This window comes from Prunus persica, chromosome G2, assembly GCF_000346465.2.
Source record: "Prunus persica cultivar Lovell chromosome G2, Prunus_persica_NCBIv2, whole genome shotgun sequence".
Lineage (NCBI taxonomy): Eukaryota > Viridiplantae > Streptophyta > Magnoliopsida > Rosales > Rosaceae > Prunus > Prunus persica.
Genome location: NC_034010.1, coordinates 17,146,396 through 17,166,816, shown reverse-complemented (window position 1 = coordinate 17,166,816; position 20,421 = coordinate 17,146,396). Strand labels below are relative to the sequence as shown.

General features: G+C 36.1%; 1 protein-coding gene across 1 annotated transcript in view; it reads left to right on the top strand.

The window, feature by feature from the left end:
- Window positions 14,244-20,421, top strand: part of LOC109947071 (TMV resistance protein N-like) — a 7,686-nt gene continuing 1,508 nt past the window's right edge. The window contains exon 1 of the mRNA XM_020556470.1: window positions 14,244-14,877. Within this exon, the coding sequence (XP_020412059.1) occupies window positions 14,532-14,877 (346 nt within the window). The 5' untranslated portion in view covers window positions 14,244-14,531. The remainder of the gene's footprint in view (window positions 14,878-20,421) is intronic.

Genomic DNA, 20,421 nt, shown 5'->3' with positions numbered 1-20,421 from the left:
CTAACCTTGGAAGCTAGCTTATCTTATATGTCCCTGATGATTTCGACCAAAAATATATGTCCCTGATGAAATATGAGATCGATCATACTATAAAATTCAATCCCTTAAATTAGAATCTGAAATAATAAACATGGGAAAAAAATATATATATTCAACCTCTTGAATTTATTTATCATCTACCAATGGTAATCTCCTTTTTTTTTTGGTCTGACCAATGGTAATCTCAGAGTTGCAGAGGATTACACATTTTCCCTAGAAAAAATTCTAAAAATGAAAGAGAACAAAAGATGGATCCGGAGGAGACGAAGTTGGTGCGTATGAACAAACGATGCCTGATTAGTTCTGCATAAAGGGCAGGTAGAATGCGATTGGAACCATGTATCAATGCAATGAACATGGAAGCAATGGTTGCATATGGGCAGCTTTCGGCACCTTTGGCCCTTCATCACTTCTTGGAGGCACACCACACAGTATGGGACAAATAAAGCAGCACTGGACATCTCCTTGTTGCGAGGATTTGGATGGTAAATATTGAGCTTTGTACTGTGCCTGAAAACCTTTGCATAAAGACGGACAGCAAAGACGATTGTTGCGGTGACAATGGTATTTTTCCAGCTGCCTGTTGTGATGGTTATGGAGCTTGCTATTTTGCCCATCATTCCCATTAATTTCTGTCACCTATGGTTTTTACTTCACCAAAATTGAATGAACAGATTCTCTTCTCTCTTTTTCTTGCTTTGTTCCAATGGAGGGGAGTGGTTGTTGGTTGATCTTCATATAAAGTATTTAAGGATGCAAGCAATATTGAGTTTAGATCTAAACGTAACCTATAAAAAAAATTGTATATAAAGAGTAGACTTGGTTATTGATTGAAGGAATAGGAACATATATACCAACTTCTACGGTTGTCAATACTATAGCTTCATGCTTTGATGAAGGAAACTGTTGCTTTATGTAAATTCTACTCAGACATGTTCGTAGACTTGATTTTTGTGGGAAATAAATTTATATGGAAAATGTATGATTTTGGAACTTAGTATTTTGAGTTAGGTTTACAGTTCGTATTGTTCAGCGGAGTTGCGCATAGGCTTTAGGATTTAGGGCTTTAGCCCAAGTTTTAATAGACCACTAAACCAGAAACCATATGTCCATAAGGATATCCAAAGTGAAATAAATAATAGAAAACATAAATTATTTGATTGACATTGTTGCAATTCTCATTGAATTAGTGTTTAAAAGATTTTAGGCCTCATTATCTATTGTCTATTGGTTTTGGGTTGGTTACTCATATTCTAATATGATATTAGGGTAATGCTATGCACATGGAAGGTTCAATGGTCTCATGTGCTTCCATGTCACCTAATAATAATTATCCACATTCAGTCAAAATCGATGATGCACGACACTCTGATTTTCCCCTATTAAATATGAGAAATACTTGTGTGAAACGGGGATGACACTATTTTGCTATCCCCGACCAATTGCGACATGCCACACATGATAACTTTTCCACGTGATAGTATGTGATTGGCTAGGAATAGCGAAACAGTGCTATCCTTGTTTCATACAAGTTTTTCTAGTTAAAGACACTCTATTTTCAAAATATGACTTGAAATATTGTACTATGTGTCTTGTGCTTATTTTGTTAGTATTGTTTGACACAGATGTGTTGCTCCCTCAATGAATAAAGTTCTTTCAACAAACCAAATTCATGATTTAAAAAAGATATGTCAGGTGAAAGTTTTGAATTAGAACCACACTCAAACTTCGGATGATAATGTACTTATCATCTACAGTGATCGAAATTTGAAACATGTTCCTATCTCTCCACCTAACAACTTCATTTTTGTTGTTGGGAAATTTGTATAAATACAATCAGAACTTGTAAGCATATGTATTATTACCACCTGAATTTTTATTTTTTATTTTTAATTATCTGAACTTTGTAAAGTGTTGCAAACCCACCACCTCTAACTATATTAAAGTTTCTATCGAGATTATGCAAATTTTCATTCTTTTATTTTGGGATACAGTGACAGACCAACACACAGGGCCGCCCAGCCAAAAATTTTACCAGCCAGCTGGCCGAATCTATGATGCCAAGCCAATAAAAAAAAAAAACTCTCTCTACGTTACCCAGCAAACCAGCCTCATCTTCTTAGGCTTCGTGACATCTACAGAGATAGCCAGCCGCACTCCCTCACTTCAGGATAAGAGAGCTAATAAGAGTGTTGTTTGCATCTCACTGTTTTCTGGATTGCATTTGCTCCAACAACTTTCGGCGGCACCAACCAAATGAAGAAGAGGACCTAATTGAATATACATCGTTTTGGTGGCTGCCTCCTTTTAGAGAAACTATGCGTTTTACTAATGGGTTGGTTTTTTTATTTTTTAAATCTAACTTATATTTGAGCATGGCCCAACAAGTAAAGCCCTTACCTACAGAAACATAATCTAAATTGAATAAAACTCTTTTAATACATATCCAACAAGTAATAACCCTTGTAACGGAGATATCACTGTTTTGTTATCCCCGACCAATAACATAATGACATGTGGAAAAGTTATCTGACGTGTTATTATGTTATTGGTCGGGAATAACAAAAAGTGTTTTTCCCATTGCTTGAGAGCCTCTCTTCCCCAGATGGCATATACAATTAATGTAGATGGTGTTGTCAAGCAACATGACCATGTTAGGGGTCTAGGGGTGTTGATCAGGGACTCTCATGAGGAATTAGTTAATGCTGCTTGAAAACCAATGGTGGGCAGTTTTTCGCCAAAAGTGACGGAGCTGTGTGCTTTGGATTGCAACTAGCAGTAGATTTGGGTCTCCATTCTATTGTTCTTGAATCTGGTGCGCAGGAGGTTGTCACAGGAATAAAACAAAAAGATCTAAATTTGGCCGATGAGGTGTGTTGTTTGAGGACATTCGTTCTCTTTTGAATCAGTTCACCAACAGTGTGTGTCAGTGTCAATATCAACCCCGTACTTGTAATCGTGCAGCGCATGCGCTAGCAAAGTTTGCTTTATCTTGTTCCAAGTTAGTTATTTGGATGGAAGATGGTTATGTTTAGATGTCTTCTATTTTGCACGATGATGTAATGTTTTCTTAATTAATAGAACGTATGAGCTTCCTATTAATATATATATGTGTGTTTTATGACTGAGTGAAAATTGTAGAGAGAATTGAAAAGTAGAGAAAGACAACAGAATTTGTGACAATTAACTTGTATATCTCATCCTGATAAGACCTCTTATTTATAGGCTTACAGTGATAAGAAAACATTAACAACACCATAAATTACAAGTCCATAACTATGATATTTAGTGTATAGGTTACATAGAATTAGAAAGGGTGAATGCTAAGAGGTATGGTGGTCATCCACCAACTCATGCATTTACAACACTCCTCCTTGGATGTCCACCATACAATTGACATAGTTGCCTCATTAAAAACCTTGCTCGGAAAACCCAGTGAGACAAACCTAAGGAAAGGGAAAAAGAGTGCAACATTCTTCTGAATCATTAATATGGTATTGGACGTGCTTATGCTGCCTCATTAAAACATTGATAGGAAAAACCCAGTGGGACAAAAACTTAGTCGAAGGGAAAAGAGTACAACGATCATATGTCCTATATGTAGAAAATTGTTGAATCCTGCCCCTAATGAATTACTCCCCCTGATGATGACAAACTTGAATTATTTGAAGATACAATACAAATGATATTGATATCTCATTTTCCACCTGCAGAGCAAGCTTTGGTAATGCTTTGTACAAAAATTTCTTCAATATCATCATTGGAGGATGTATGTTTGTTATCCCTTTGAATCCCTGTTGAGGTTAAAGTAATAACAAAAATATCAAGACTATTTTCACAAATCCTTTTATATTAACAATTCTTAAAATAATATCATATTCTATAGTATCATAATAATATAAGCAAACTCATACGTTACCGTTACAAGGATAAGAGTATAAAATTGCATGATGTAATAAGTTATTCATATAAATTTTTGTATACTATGCTAGCATGTCATAGGCTCTTCAATAGACCTAAATATTTTGATAACTTCTTTAAAAATTTGAATACGTTGCAACTATATTGAAATTGAATTAAAATTCATAACTTAATCAATGCACTCACTTGAGGCAATTAGATCATTTTCATTTCATAAAAATTGACTATAGACATTGAGCTTCAGCGTCCTTAACTTCTTAGAGATTTTCTTTCAATAATTAACATAATGTATGACATTTTATATCTCTCAGAATTAATTCCTATGCATTCTTCAAAAGATCGCTTCTGGCGATATACTTCACTTCATAATCTTTTTAGATTTTCATATAAATGCAAGTCTCCATAAATATGCAGTGAACATGCTTCGTAAAAAGAAATATGGCTACATCTACATAATGTACTAGGATAATATCATAAAAATTTCATGTCTTTACATGGATACATTTTGCCATATCAAGTGATTTTATTTCACTTCATCACAAACACCGATTTGTAACCTATACAATTTCATATCTTTTGGTGTTCGAACTCTAGGTCCATTTCTTCCACGTTTTTCAAAAATATTCAATTTTACTGGACTGCCTCTTCCAGTTTGGTCAATCTTTCCTTATATTGTCGACAATCATAATAAAATGCGGATCAATATCATCATAGTCATTGATAACTTTAGTACGTACTATATATAAACAGTATCATTGATAATCATCAATTTATAAACCCACATTTCTCTTCATGCATGCATAAGATATAGACATTTTCATAGTCATTGGGTACCCGTGCCTCTTCAAGGGTTTTCATTGTTTTCTAATAGACTTATGTCTTCTTATAAGATTGTATCTCTTCCGATATTAAATATATAGGAAATGTGGATATTTCATTTAGTATTATATTATTTAGGATGCATGGACCTTTTAATATAGTCTCAACTTCAGTGAAGCCCATTGTTGACTACTTAGGCACATAACTAGATAAATCATTTGCCACCACTTTAGATTGCCTAATTAAGACATCAACATTTTCATGTGATCTATCACTTCAGCTGTGTTTTTAAATGCTTCTAGCATTTGACTTGCAATCTTCTAGATTGCGATTTCTTTCATATCTTACTTTTACATTAGATGGCAATTCACGTCGTTTTTCAGGAACAACCTTTCATAACAATTCACGTCGTTCTTCAGGAACAACCTTTTTTCCCCCTAACGATAGAAAATTGGTCTCTTCAAAATAACACTATTTGATTGGAGTGGTAAGTGTTGTCCTTCAGGGACTAAATATAAATAATATAAAGATGATAACGTGAAACAAAATCTTCAAGTTCGCTCAATATATAGTGTAACATAAATACCATAGTCTCCAAAACTATTGAATCAAAAATAAAATTTTCACATCATAAATTATTACTGATCAAAGAACTTTTGGTTCTAATCAAAAAATGAGTTCATATGTAGCAAATTATTATTAATATGCTTCTAGCACGAGACCATAAGTACTAGTCATGTTTATTCATAATTTCAACATTAACTCAATTGTGTGCATATATGAAGCTATGTAATTTTCTTCTGGAACTAAGTAATATCAAACATTGTAAGTACATAATTTGACTTGTCAATAACCTACTATGATATTTACCAAATTGAGTGGTAATTAAGCTCAATCAACTCAAATAGTTGTGTGTGTTGTTTCACTAACAATAAATATCATAATTCTCGGAGGCTTTGTCATACAAGACCATCCATTTATACTATTTAACTTAAAACACATTTCACTTCTGGGATAATGTGTAAGTGATATTTGTTTCGGAAAATGATATAGAGCTTACATTCTCTTCAGGGAATTATGTAATGATTATATTTCTTTAGGAAATAAAAGATCCAATCGTATGAAATTCGTGGATGCATAATAAAGACTTTCTATTTACCAACAATTGAAACACATCATATTTTCCATATTGCTACTACTAGAGCACCTGGAATATGAAAGGATAAATTTATTCCTTTATACTCTTCCACATTACAATCCTACTTGGATTTCTATTTTCTTTCTTATATATATATATATATATATATATATATATATAAGAATATCCACTTTTATATCCATGAAAAAAAGAAAAAAAATTAATTGAACTTCTGGTTCATATAATATACTTAAAACATTCTTTGTGGACTTAAAATTTTAAAATCCATCACTTCTGGTTTGGAGATAACTTCTGGTTCATAATACAAATTAAATATCCGAAACTCCGGGTTTTGATTAAAATGTGTAATCAAAACTTCAGGTTTTGAATTAAGTATGTCATTTCAAATAGTTCATATTTTTATAATCTCAAATTAAATTTTTGTATTTCAAATATGTATAATGAAACTTCTAATTTCAACTAATTGCATAACATGGAACTTCTGGTCCAAATAAGATATAAATAAATAATTCACAAAGACAATAAAGTAGTATTAATTTTTTAAAATAAAACAAAAAACTTACAATAATAATCTCATCTAGTTCTAAAAATAAAAATAAAATATGATAAAATATGAAACATAAAATAGAATGTTATAAGATAAATTGAATATATCAAACGGTTTTAATATAAATTTAATTTATAAAATTACATGTTCTAATATGAAGATATTCGTAAATTTCTATTATAAACTGAAATTTTAAAAAGTTTTGAACTTCAAGTTTTAAAGTATAGAACTTCGGGTTCTAGCAAGTCATATAAATAAAACTTATGGCTATAGACTGAATTTGATCTTGAACATCAAGTTCAAAAAGATTATATAAAAGTATTGATTTTAAGAATATGTTCAAAACTAAATATGAATCAAAGGTCTTTCAGTCTCAATTTGATAGCAATAGCATAGATATGATAATTGAAGAACTTTTAGTTCCAATTAGATTGTGTGATATAGAACTACAAGTTCTAATAAAATATAAGAATAATAAAAACTAAGAACCAATGAACTTGAAAGTTCCAATCTTTTGATTCCACTATGGAAACCATGATAAAGATAAAAGAAAAAAAAAATAGGTCATTTGATTCTGAACTTCAGGTTCAATTAACATTTTATTTATGTTATGCCAAAACTGCAGGTTCTTGACAGGATATGAACTACGTGTTCATATTAATACTAATCTCAATAGACAATTATGAACTTTGGATATATATTAACATATATCTGAAACTTCAGGTTCGGGTGCATATATCAAATTAAAAAGAATATATGGTTTTGAACTGCATATCCAAATTTGTAGTAATATGATATTGTTCAAGGTAATAAAAATAAAACTACAATAAAATTTATAAAATAAAAAAAATAGAAGACATGAATCCAAATAATGTTGGAACTTCAGGTTCTTATCATGATGTATATTTTTCAGCCCAAAATCATAATACATATGCACTTATTGAAATATCAATTTGGAGGTTGACACAATTAGAACTTCATGTTCTAGAATTTACCTATTTTAATGCACATATGGCCGAAACTTATAGTTTGGATTATACATAATAAGAACTTCGGGTTATAAGATATCTGAATTTTGTGTCATATGAGGAACTTTGGGTCCTTAAATATAAATTATTGAAATGAAAATAAATAACTGAATATAACAATAAAAATAAAATAATAGTTAAAATAATGAAATAAAATAAATTGTTGGAACTTCTGGTTCCAAGTTAGAGAAAAATCGAAGAACTCCAAGTCTTGATTTACTTTCTGAGAATTGCAGTACTCCAAGTCCTTGTATAGATATTATATGGATTGAGAACTAAGAGACTTTGGGTCTTTATTTAATTAAATAATTTAGGGGCTTCGGGTCCTTGCATAAAACAAAAATAACACTAAAGAAAAGAACTAAGTAAAAATAAAATACAACAAAAATTAAAATATTGCAATAAAATAAATTATTGAAACTTCTGGTTCCAATGAAAAATAAATCCAAGAGCTTCAGGTCTTCATTTGCCTTTTAAGAATTGGGGAATTTCAAGTCCACAAATATTTATATTATAAGGATTGAAATCTAGGAATCTTCTGGCCCTTACATGATTGAATAAAAAATGAGGAACTTCTATTCCTCCATTAGTTATATAAAAATTGAAATTATTGAGTATCTCACTTTATCTCATAAAGATTGGTGACATAAAATATCACGTTGATATTGGTCTTATAAGTAGATAGACAAGATAGATATCTATAATAAAAATGCTAATTTTTTTTGTAAAATATATGTTTCCATTGAAAGGGATGTGTTGAGCTCCGTACCGCCAACGAGATAGACTTTGTTGACGTTCCCAATCCCATACAGCCTACCCCTTTTTTTGGATGCTTGTTTGAGATTTGTGGGAATCCCACTAGAATCGATACACATTGTCCAAATTATCCCACTCTGACGCAACAGGAAAAGCAGCCTTCCATAGATCTTCCAGATTGCGTAGCTCCTCCAAGTACTCGGTTGGCTAGGAGGCCTTGTGATAGGTATTAGTACAGAGTATTGAAAACATAGGAAATGAAATAGATAAATAAGTAATTGGCAAAGTTCTATCCTGCCTTTTCTCATTGATGCTATAGCAATTTATACAAAGGTTTGTTAGGGCCAATCTGTTGGTTGCCACGTAAGAAAAGGTAAATAACTGAACCATAAGGATAGAATGGCTAAAGTTGCCTTCAAGGAAAGCAAAACGGCAACGGATAGTGACGAGGTGAGTAGTGATCAGTCCATGAGTGGCTTGCCACAGGAGAAGAGTGAAATTCGATGAAAATGTTGAGATGCCAATCTGACGTATGGGGTACAAAAATGAGATTCTGATACAAGAAGAGTTGATTCTTAAAAGAGAAGCCTGATGGCGCTGTGATGTTGGTACTAAGAGCATGAATAATGGTGATAGTATCGGGATCAGAAGTGTAGAGGGCAAACTGATCAACATTGCCAAAGCCCATGGGGGTGTATCCATATTTGGCAAAGTAGGTGAGCGTACTTGTGAAGAAAATGATCTTTACATGGAAATGAAATAATCTAGAGTAACTAATGAACAAAATATTGCAGAACCCATCATTGATTTGAGATATTAATAAGGCGAATTACTTGTCTATTCGATCTTTCCAAGAGCTTCTTATACTTTTACTTTTAAGAAATTTTATAGAGGTTTGGATATTTTTTGCATCAATGATCTAATCAATCACGAATAATTGGTTATGCTGAGCTAACTATAGTACAAAGACGTATCTCTTTGGTTAATGATATCCAAAAGGTTTATAGATCCCAGGGAGTGCAGATCTATACAAAAATAAATAAATAAATCTTTTATTGAAGAGGTCCACGCTTCCTTTGTTGAAGTAAGTGCAAATGGTGTGATTCAATATTTCCTTGACTTAACTGAAGTTTCTTCACGCTTATTCGAGCCAAAGCAAATGTTACGAAATAATTCTAAAACAAAATTGTTTGTTAATGTCAACAATACCATCAAACACTAGAGTAGAAATCGCGAGAAGGGTAACATCTTTGGATTGACAAGACAAAGCATCAACAACTTTATTTAGACTCCATGCTCTGTATTCTAAGGTGTAATTGTAGCCTAGCAACTTGGCGAGCCATTTGTGTTGTGCCGGTGTGGTAATACGCTGATCATGGAGGTGGCATAATGTCTGGTGGTCAGTGATGATTTTGAAGTGGGATCCGACGAGGTACAGCCGCCATTTCTCCATTGCAAAAATGATGGCCAACATTTCCTTTTTCGTATGTGGACAAAGATTTATTCCGCAAAAAAGAAGAGAAAAACAAAGTAGGTCTATTTGGAGGGGCCCGGCCCGGTGTGCTTTCTTAGGCCTAGCTCATGGGGCAAGCTTGGCTTTGAATTTTCTAAAAAACACCAACTCGACCTAACTCATTATTTTCTCTCACCTCTTTGAAGTCCAACCCCGTCCAATCCAAGCCCATAAAATTTGGGCCAGGCCCGTTGACGACCTCTAAATGTACCTATGCATAGGTATTAGTCAATGTAAAAGCCATACAAAAAAATTTAAGGTACCCAAAATTCCAGACAATATAGTTATCATACTGCTCATGCTAAATGAATATTTTCCAGCAAGGAAACTCAAGTAGACATGTTGATGCTCAGTTTTTTGCAATTCAGGATGGCACTTCCCCATTTCAGTTATTAGTGTTACACTTCCAATCACTGAAACATGTGTTTAATGCAAAAGCTAAGGCAAGTCATTTTCCTTTCACGGATGGCTTGTCAAAATGTACTATGACTTAGTAGTAATTTCCATGCTAAATTGTCATTGCTCAACCAACTGACTAGAGAATATTATACTCAAGACACAAACAAAATCACGAAAACACTAACAACGAAAAAAAAAAAAAGGTAAAGGGTAGAACTTAGATCAATGATTTCCCATTCAAGACAATTGGAGGAGCTATCGCCGCAAAAATGCAAAACCCAATGTGGACCTACCTCATGAAATTAATTAAAAATCAGATCAATCAGCTACACAGTAAGAATTCCAAATGATGCAGTATCAATACATACCATGTAGAACAAGAAAAACCAACCAAACTAAGGCACTATATGTCCTGCAAGGTGGAAAAACTGTAAGAAGGTTTATTGCCTTAAACCTACTGAAGTGATCTTCTAATCAATAAAGGATTGCAAAGACTTATTATTTATCAAGGACCCAAAACCCATCTCGATTAGGCAGCCTGTAAACAGTGTTTAAGATGGTTAATAAAAGGCTTAAGGGTTCCTAGCTCTACAAGGATTGGAACATATTAATTCTATCGCATGAAGGATATCTCTAAGTGTTTCTTGATGGACAAGACACTTAGATAGATGCATATAAATAAAAGGCTCCCTCCTAGATCCGATACACCTAAGCTAATCAGAAATTCACCCATCATATAGCTATAAAGATCGATATCTAAGGAGAAGAACCTTCCATAGCTTTGTGCAAATTGATCTGCTCCAGCACCATGTCGGACTCAGGTTAGTATTCAACGTGTTACAACTTACAAGATTAACATGTGGTATCAGAGCCTAGTTATATCATGTTCTACCTAACAAATCTCGTGCCGGAAAATTAAAAGAAATAAACTGACAGTTTTAAGTTATAAAGCATGACATGATAACAGTATAAAGTATGAACTTTATCATGTTCTTTATGGTTTCTACAGATCAATGCTTACAGTCCTTGTGTAGTGATTGAGTGAGCCAAAGCGACTCAATTACTGCATGATCACTGTATTCAAAGTTTAGGATCTAAAAATGTGCATCATGACGCAAAACATGTCGAAAGGCTTTTTGTCCAAAGATGTAAGCAGTTTGATATGTTTTTATCATGGTGGATCGACATGGGATATGGATAGATATGGATTAATGAAAGATTTTCTTCTATCCAAAGATGTGGAAGATCTTTTGCTTAGGAAATTCACATATATTTGTTTTCCAGTGTCAATAAGCATGCTTAATTTACTGTCCAAAGATGTGAGTTAAGTATGTTTGATTAAAGTTTTGGGGAAAGTTGTTTATATAAAGTGCTTATCTTGTTTTAAAACATGTACAGTCAATCATAACTCGATTCGAACTCTCACTGGCTCAAATTATAAGAAATGGAGAGAAGATGTGGAAATTGCTCTTGGACTTCTGGATTATGAAATGGTTCTTAATGATGAAGCTCTATCAGTGCCTGCAAATGATGCATCTGCTGAGACTAAGGCAAAATATGCAAAGTGGATTAAGGCCAACAAAATGGCAATTCTGATCATGAGGAGATCTATTTCAGAAGAAGTCAGAGGCAGCATTACTGAAATTGAGAATGCTAAGGAGTTCATTGAAGCTATTGCAGAAAATTTCCAAGGATCCAAAAAAGCTGAAATAGGCACACTCATGAGCCAACTGACATATATGAAATACAATGGAGAAGGCTGCATAAGCACCCACATTCTGAACATGGTTGAGATAGGAAACAAGCTTAAAGCCCTGAAAGTCAATGTAGATGAAACCATGATGGTGCACTTCGCCATTAACTCTCTACCTAGCATTTATAGACAGTTGAAAACTACTTATATTGCTCAGAAGGAGATATGGTCAGTTGCTGATTTGATAGGTATATGTGCGCAGGAAGAACAAAGTATTAGAAAGGACAAAGGCAAAGAACAAGTGTATTTAGTTCAGGATGCTAAATTCAAACCAAAGGAATGGACCAAAAACAGGAATGCAGATAAGCAGCAAAGGAAAGATGAAACTGCAAAGGGCATGGGTCCAGTAGGTTTGAAGTGTTTCTTCTGTAAGAAATTTGGACACTTAAAGAGAGACTGCAGAAGATACAACCGTTGGTTGGACAAGCAAAAGGGAAAAGGTAATCATGAAAACGTCTATGTGATTTATGAATCTAATACAGTTGAAGTTTTATCTAATTCATGGTGGTTAGACAGTGGTGCAACAGTTCATGTGACTAACTCTTTGCAGGGATTCAAAACAAAGAGGGTGCCCAACAAGGATGACTTGAAGGTGTTCGTGGAAAATGGAGAAAAAGTAGAGTAGATTTTGTTGGTTTAGCTAGTCTTGAGTTGGAGTCAGGTTTTATTTTGGAATTAGTTAATGTTGTTTATGTTCCTTCTGTGACAAGGAACTTCTTATCAGTTAGCAAACTTGTAAAAGTTTGAGTTTGATGAGTCTGATTTCTCTATTTTCAGAAATAAAAGTTTTATTGGCAACGGATTGTTGATAAATGGAATGTTTCGTCTGAACTGCAAATTGCCAAATCAAAATACATAGATGATAAATGTGACAAGCTCAGAATAGTCTTGTAATACAGAATCATTCACACTGTGGCATAAGAGACTTGGACATGTCTCGAAAGAAAGAATGAATCTCTTAAGCAAAGAATCAATTCTTCTACCACTTAACCACCATGAAAAGGATAAAACATGTATTGAATGTGCAAAAGGAAAATTGATAAATCTCATAAAGAAAGGAGCAATAAGGAGTGAGAAACTACTTGAAATAATACACAAATACCATTTTGCCTATGCATTGGACATAAAAGATAACAAAATCGATAGTAGGATTATTTGTCCTAATGAAAGTGAAGTTGAAGGATCACAGTAACGATTTTGGAAACTAAGGGACCAAAATGCGAATCGGGTCAAAATTTGGAGATCATTAGACCTAAAAACCCTTCTTTTTTTTTTTTAGTTTTGTTTGTTTCTGAAACCTATATAGAGCCGAATTATGTTTTATCCAATAGATCAGTACTTATTCCCCTGTTTTAATTCTTTTCTTTTTGGCTATTTTTCAGACCATGAGCTTTTGGATGAGAAGCTTTAGGTACATTGAAGAAATTAAAGAACCAGTGGAGAGGGAGTGCCCTGGAGCTGTTTCTTGTTCAGGTATTCTTGTTTTGTCAGCTAGGGAGGGTGTTGTTCGGGTAATTTCCTTCACCTTTATTTTCCTTTGACCCGACTGTCTTCTATAAAACAGAGATCTCAAGTTGGTACAATTTGGTTTTGATCTTTATTTAATAATTTGACAACAACTCTAGTTTAATTTATTCTTCCCTTTCCAGCTATAAGATAAGAATGATTTTTTTACAGATTTTAATCCATTTTGGACCTTTTTTTCTTGTGGTTTTAGTAAAACAGAGATATGAAGTTGGTATACCGAGTTAAATTCATATTTATATTTCAAGGCTCAAGCTAAGAGATAGGAAGTACTCGTACAGATTTGAATTTGTCAAGTAGAAAACTTGATCATATTTGCACTATAGTCTCTTAGGAAACACACAGAGAAAAAAAAGAGGAAGGCAGAGAAGGTTGCAGTGAGTCCATGGACAGGAAATTTTGTTGACTTTGGCATGCAGTGCGTTTTGGTTCACATTTTCTCTGTTGCCACTGAGCTTTCCAGGATGTTGTGGTAATTAGCAAGGCGGAGAAGGTTGGGGAACCCACTGTGATCACTGCAAATTGCCCTAACAAAACTGGGTTGGGCTGTGATTTGTGCAGAGTTATATTGCTCTTTGGGCGAAGCATTTGCAGATGAGGTGACTAATTAATGAATTTTGAGTCAATGCTTACTTCATATTGGGAATATTAGTAAGCATTTGTATTCAAATGATTTTGTAGATGGTGGGGATTTCATGCCAGAAGGGAATATCCTTGATGCTTTAACAAAAAAATTATATTATTGATTGATCTGAGGGAAATATCAGGTAATTGCCTTTTCTCACACCAAGAATAAAATTAAATAAATAAAAATAAATAATTGGCCCGATAGTCTTCATTGACCCAAGAGAAACCGCGTGCTCGCCTCGCAACTACACGGTTTCCAACTTCTGTCTCTTTCTTTCTGTGTCTCTTTTCTGAGGCTGTTAGCTTTGCTTCATATTGTTGGTCTTACCAATTCTCTCTGGCTAACATGGTCCAAATTGACCTGTTTGCTTAGATGATCCAAATTAACACCATGTTTGACTATCCAAATTTATCCAGTTGCTCTGAAACTTGTTCTGCTGCATTATATGCCTTCAACGCCCCTAAGTTTCCAAATTTCAATTTCAATCTTTGTGATTTTTCAAGCCATTTATGATCAGTTGAGTGCTTTGATTTTTGAATATTTAATTAGCGAAGTTCTTGTTTCATTGAGTAGTATTTACAGCAGAAGCAGCAGATTTCCAATGGCGTTGAGCACCCAAAGAGCCTCTGCCTTTCTTCCTTCAGCTGATCAGTCGGCTCCTCCTCAATGGAACTACGATGTGTTTTTAAGTTTCAGGGGTGTAGACACTCGAAATAGCTTTTTATCCCATTTATACCACGAATTACAGCACAGGTGCATCAAAACATTCATGGATGATCCAAAGCTTGAAAGTGTTAGTCTACAACCCAAACCACCAGAATGAATGGTCACGTGTCTGTTAGTTAGGATGAGCTGGCTAATGAGCTGGCTGGTTGTTAGTGTTGTTAATCTGTTGTTTAACTTAATTCACTAGTTAGTTAGCTAGAAGATATATATAAGTCTATTGTAAAACTCTGTTGGAAATCAAGAAGTGAAAATCTGTTTGAGAACTCTATTCTGTTTTGCTTTCTCTCTCTCTCTCTCTTTCTCTCAATACATCTAGTCTAAAGAAACTTGATCTGGTTCATCCATGGCTTCCGTGAAGAAAGCTTTCATGGTATCAGAGCATTACCTCTGCATATCGTGACTAATTTCTCTATTCCGCTCCTCAATTCTTAGCTCGTTCCTCGTTCCTCTCTCTCGCTCATCTTTTTGAGGTTCTGCTTTCTTCTCAATTTCTTCATACCTTTGTCCTTTTTCGATTCTTGCCTGTTCGAATTGATCTGCCAATACACTCTCTTGCTTCGTTTCTTTATGAACACAGTCTGAATTTTAGAATTTCTGCACTGGTTGATTGTGAGCCTAAACCCTACCTTCTGTTGAAAATGGGGAAAACCTCTGTTACACCGATTGATTTGCTTCATAATGCCTCCAATTATATTACTTTGAAACTGGATGATACAAATTATATGCAATGGAGCTATCAGGTTGCGAAATTTCTCAAAGTTTATCGACTTTCTGAGTTTCTTGATGGCACGGTTACGGTGCCTGCTGATCCTGATGGAGATGATTATCTCGACTGGGAAGCGATGGATACTGCTATTTTGAACTTAATTGCTGCAAGTCTCTCAGATGATGCTTTCTCTGAGATGATGAATTGTAAGTCTGCTACGGAAGCCTGGAAAACACTGCGAGATCGTTATTCTTCGATCTCTGAGCTTAAGATCATGCATCTTAAGAATAATTTACATGGAATGCAGAAAGGAACTGATTCTGTGGAGGTCTATTGGAAGAAGGTTAGTGCAGCTCGACAGCAATTGTCAACTGCTGGTCATTCTATTTCTGATCAGGATATGATTTTGCTTATTCTCAAAGGCTTGCCTGTGGAATTCAATCCCTTCAAATCTCATATCCGTGCTCGACCAGTTCGAGTTACTCTTTCGGAGCTACGTGATTTACTGCTTGAAGAAGAATGTGATTTGGATGCTGCTGCTAAGTCCTTTAATTCTCCAATCATGACGGCTATGGTGGCTCAGAAGGGCACCGTTTCCTCGTCACCACCTGTTGCTCACGGTGATAATTTTCACTCTGGTATGGTTGATCGTGGAGGTGCTAATCCCAACTGGCAACCTCACTGGAATCGAAGCCCGAATTATCGTGGTCGTGGCTCTTGGTCTCGGGGCAGATCGTGGAATAATGGTGGCCGAGGCAATCCTTGGAATAATAATGGTCCTAACTGGAATGGTGGTCATAATGGTGGTAATAATGGTTCGAACTGGAATGGTGGTACTAATGGTGGTAATAATGGCCCTAACTGGAATGGTTCTACCAATCAGTGGAATCACGGTCGTCAGTCAGGAAATTCCTATGGTCAATGGAACCAAGGTTCTGGTTCGTGGAATAACAATGCTGGTTTCAACAATACTGGTCCATGGCATCCAGGGGGCAACTCAGGTTCTTCTCCTCAGTATTTTGTCTCTCCAAACTCCAGCCCTGGTGTTCTGTCACCTTCTCCCACGGCTCCACCAGTTTCAACTGCTGCATCTTCTCCAGCTACTGAAACATGTCAAATCTGTCTCCAGTTTGGTCACACAGCTCCTAATTGTCCACATCGCACCAATTTCTCATATCAGGGCACACCTCCATCTCCAGCACTTACAGCTCTTACTGCAACAGCTAGTGGCTCTTTCTCAGATCCCAATATATGGTTGACAGACAGTGGTGCTACAAACCATATGACATCCGATCTTCAGCTGCTCTCCAACATCAATCCTTCCACTTCCACAGATAATGTTACTATAGGTAATGGTACTGGACTTAGGATTGCTAATATTGGTAGTTCCTCTCTTGTCTCTGGTCACCAAGTCTTTCATCTACCTGAGGTCTTGCATGTTCCTAATCTTGCTACTAATCTGTTATCGATTAATCAGTTCTGTCTTGATAATCACTGCCAGATTTTATATAATGCATTGTGGTTCCAAATCCAGGATCTGCAGGGGCGAATTCTGTATCAAGGACAGTGCCATAATGGTCTTTATCCGCTTCCAACAAGGACACCTTCAAAGTTTCCTAGCCTGGCTGCCTTTCATAGTCACAAAGTGTGCCATACTCTGTGGCACTATAGATTAGGTCATCCTTCTCATCATATTACTAGTTCTATGCTAGCCAAAGCTCATATTCCCGTTTCTCCTAGTTTGCCACATATGTGTAGCTTTTGTTTACATGGCAAGATGTGTAAACAACCATTTCCATCTTCCCATATTATGTCTCAAATCCCTTTTGAAGTGATACACTCGGATGTCTGGGGTCCTACTCCTTCTTCCTCTTTGCATGGTCATAGGTACTATGTAATTTTCCTTGATGAGTGTACCAACTTCTGTTGGTTATTTCCATTAATGAAGAAATCTGATTGTTTCCCTACTTTTGTTCATTTTCTTGCCTACATTGAGAATCAGTTTGCTACATCCATTAAGACTTTCCAATCTGATGGTGGAGGTGAATATGTCAGTAACGATTTTCAGACCTATCTTGGTTCTAAAGGAATTTTACACCATAAGTCTTGTCCTTACACCCCTGAGCAAAATGGAAGAGCTGAAAGGAAACATCGCCACTTGGTTGAAACTGCTGTTACACTTCTCACTACTGCTGCTCTTCCTTCCAAATATCTTTTTCATGCCTTATCCACTGCTAACTATCTCATTAATAGGATGCCGTGCAAGTCTTTAGATATGCAATCTCCTTTTTCTCAGCTATTCCACAAAGAACCCGATATTACCCTTTTGAAGGTGTTTGGATGTGCATGCTATCCTTTGTTACGACCCTATACTCGATCTAAAGTGCATCCTAGGTCTGAACAATGTGTCTTTTTGGGGTATTCTTTGGAATATAAAGGTTATCTTTGTCTGGTACCCAAAACTGATCGCATTTACATCTCTCGTCATGTTGTCTTTGATGAGACTTGTTTTCCTTTTAAGAATTCTTCCTTTTCCCTAGACAGTCCTAAACCACCAGATTTCAACCCACTACGTCCTTCCCTTTCCCCTCGGTCTTCTTTACACTCTGCATGTTCTCTTAGCCTTGCTGATTTACCAGAGGCTCCTTCTTCTCCTACTCAATTAGCAAGTCCAGTATCTAATACAAGGGACGTTGTCTCTTCTGTTGATGTTCTTGATTCTTCTACTGAGTTTGTACAGGATCAGCTACTGCCACTACAGGATCAGGTACCACCAGAGTCCTCCACTCAGTCAGTCACATTATCTTCTCCTTCTGCGCATGCCTTGGCTCAGTCCCCTTCTCTCGATCTTATTGTGGACCTTCCTGCTCCACCTGTTAACTCACATCCTATGCAGACTCGCTCCAAGTCTGGAATTATCAAGTCTCGCCATGGTTTCTTGGCTGCCAAGTCCACAAATGGCCCTTCTCCTTTCCATGAACCGCAGACTTACTCTCAGGCTGCCAAGGTTTCAGAATGGAATCTTGCTATGGTTGATGAGTTTAAGGCTCTTGAAAAGCAGCATACTTGGACTCTTGTTCCTTGTCAACCCTTCATGAACATTGTTGGTTGTAAATGGGTGTTTAAGCTTAAGAAAAATGCTGATGGGTCTATTTCTCGGCACAAGGCTCGTTTGGTTGCCAAAGGGTTTCATCAAGAGGCTGGTCTTGATTATGATGAAACATTCAGTCCTGTTGTCAAGCACTCTACAGTTCGTTTGATCCTTGCTTTAGCTGCTCAATATCATTGGACCATTAAACAACTTGACGTGAAGAATGCTTTTCTTCATGGTATACTTCATGAAGAGGTTTATATGCAGCAGCCCCCAGGTTTTGAAGATTCTGCTCATCCTAATCATGTGTGCCGCTTATTGAAGTCCCTCTATGGGTTGAAACAAGCTCCTCGGGCTTGGAATGAGCGTTTCACTACTCACTTACTCACTCTTGGTTTTGTTCAATCCTTGGCTGATACATCTCTGTTTATTCGTGTCTCTGGGAGTGATCTTCTTGTTCTCCTCTTATATGTTGATGATATCATCTTGACTGGGAATAATAGTATCTTGCTTCAACAGACTATTACAGCTCTCAGTCGTGAATTTGATATGAAGGATCTCGGCCAATTAACCTATTTTCTAGGACTCCAAGTTCAGTATTCTTCCACTGGTATTCATGTTAATCAATCCAAATATGCGACTGATCTTCTTCTTAAAGCTGGTATGACTCAATGCAAGCCTTGTTCTACACCCTGTTTACCTACAGCAAAATTACTCAAGTTTGATGGCACCCCCCTTTCGGATCCTACTCTCTATAGAAGTCTAGTGGGAGGGCTTCAATATCTTACCTTCAGCAGACCTGATATTGCTTTTGCCGTGAACACTCTTTGCCAGTTTATGCATACTCCTACAGATTCCCATTTTGCTGCTGTCAAACGTGTGCTGCGCTATTTGGCCGGTACTTTGACTCATGGCATTCATTTCACCTCTGGTGATGTGCATCTGCAAGCATATTCTGATGCGGACTGGGCAGGTGATGTCAATGATCGTCGGTCCACGACAGGGTATGTTGTCTTTCTCGGTCATAATCCTATCTCTTGGTGTGCTAAGAAGCAGAACACTGTCTCTCGTTCCTCGACTGAGGCTGAATACAGGGCTCTTGCTATTACTTCCGTTGAGTTATCCTGGCTTCGCCAACTTCTCCGTGATCTTCATGTCTTTCTTGATCGTCCCCCTGTTCTTTGGTGTGACAATATTTCTGCTTTAGCCCTTGCCAGCAATCCTGTGTTTCATGCCCGTACTAAGCACATTGAGATCGACTTCCACTTTATCCGTGAGCGTGTTACTAGGGGAGATATGCTGGTTTCTCATATTCCCAGTAGTAATCAACTGGCCGATATATTCACTAAAGGGCTGCATACTTCTCAGTTTTCGTATCTTCGAGACAACCTAATGCTTAGTCCCCCAAGCATTAGCTTGCGGGGGGATGTTAGTCTACAACCCAAACCACCAGAATGAATGGTCACGTGTCTGTTAGTTAGGATGAGCTGGCTAATGAGCTGGCTGGTTGTTAGTGTTGTTAATCTGTTGTTTAACTTAATTCACTAGTTAGTTAGCTAGAAGATATATATAAGTCTATTGTAAAACTCTGTTGGAAATCAAGAAGTGAAAATCTGTTTGAGAACTCTATTCTGTTTTGCTTTCTCTCTCTCTCTTTCTCTCAATACTTCTAGTCTAAAGAAACTTGATCTGGTTCATCCATGGCTTCCGTGAAGAAAGCTTTCATGGTAATTGGCAATGGGGGGAGTAACCCAACTCCTTATAAGCCCTTGTTAGGTTTCTCAACTTTCCAATGTGGGACTCTTTACCTTC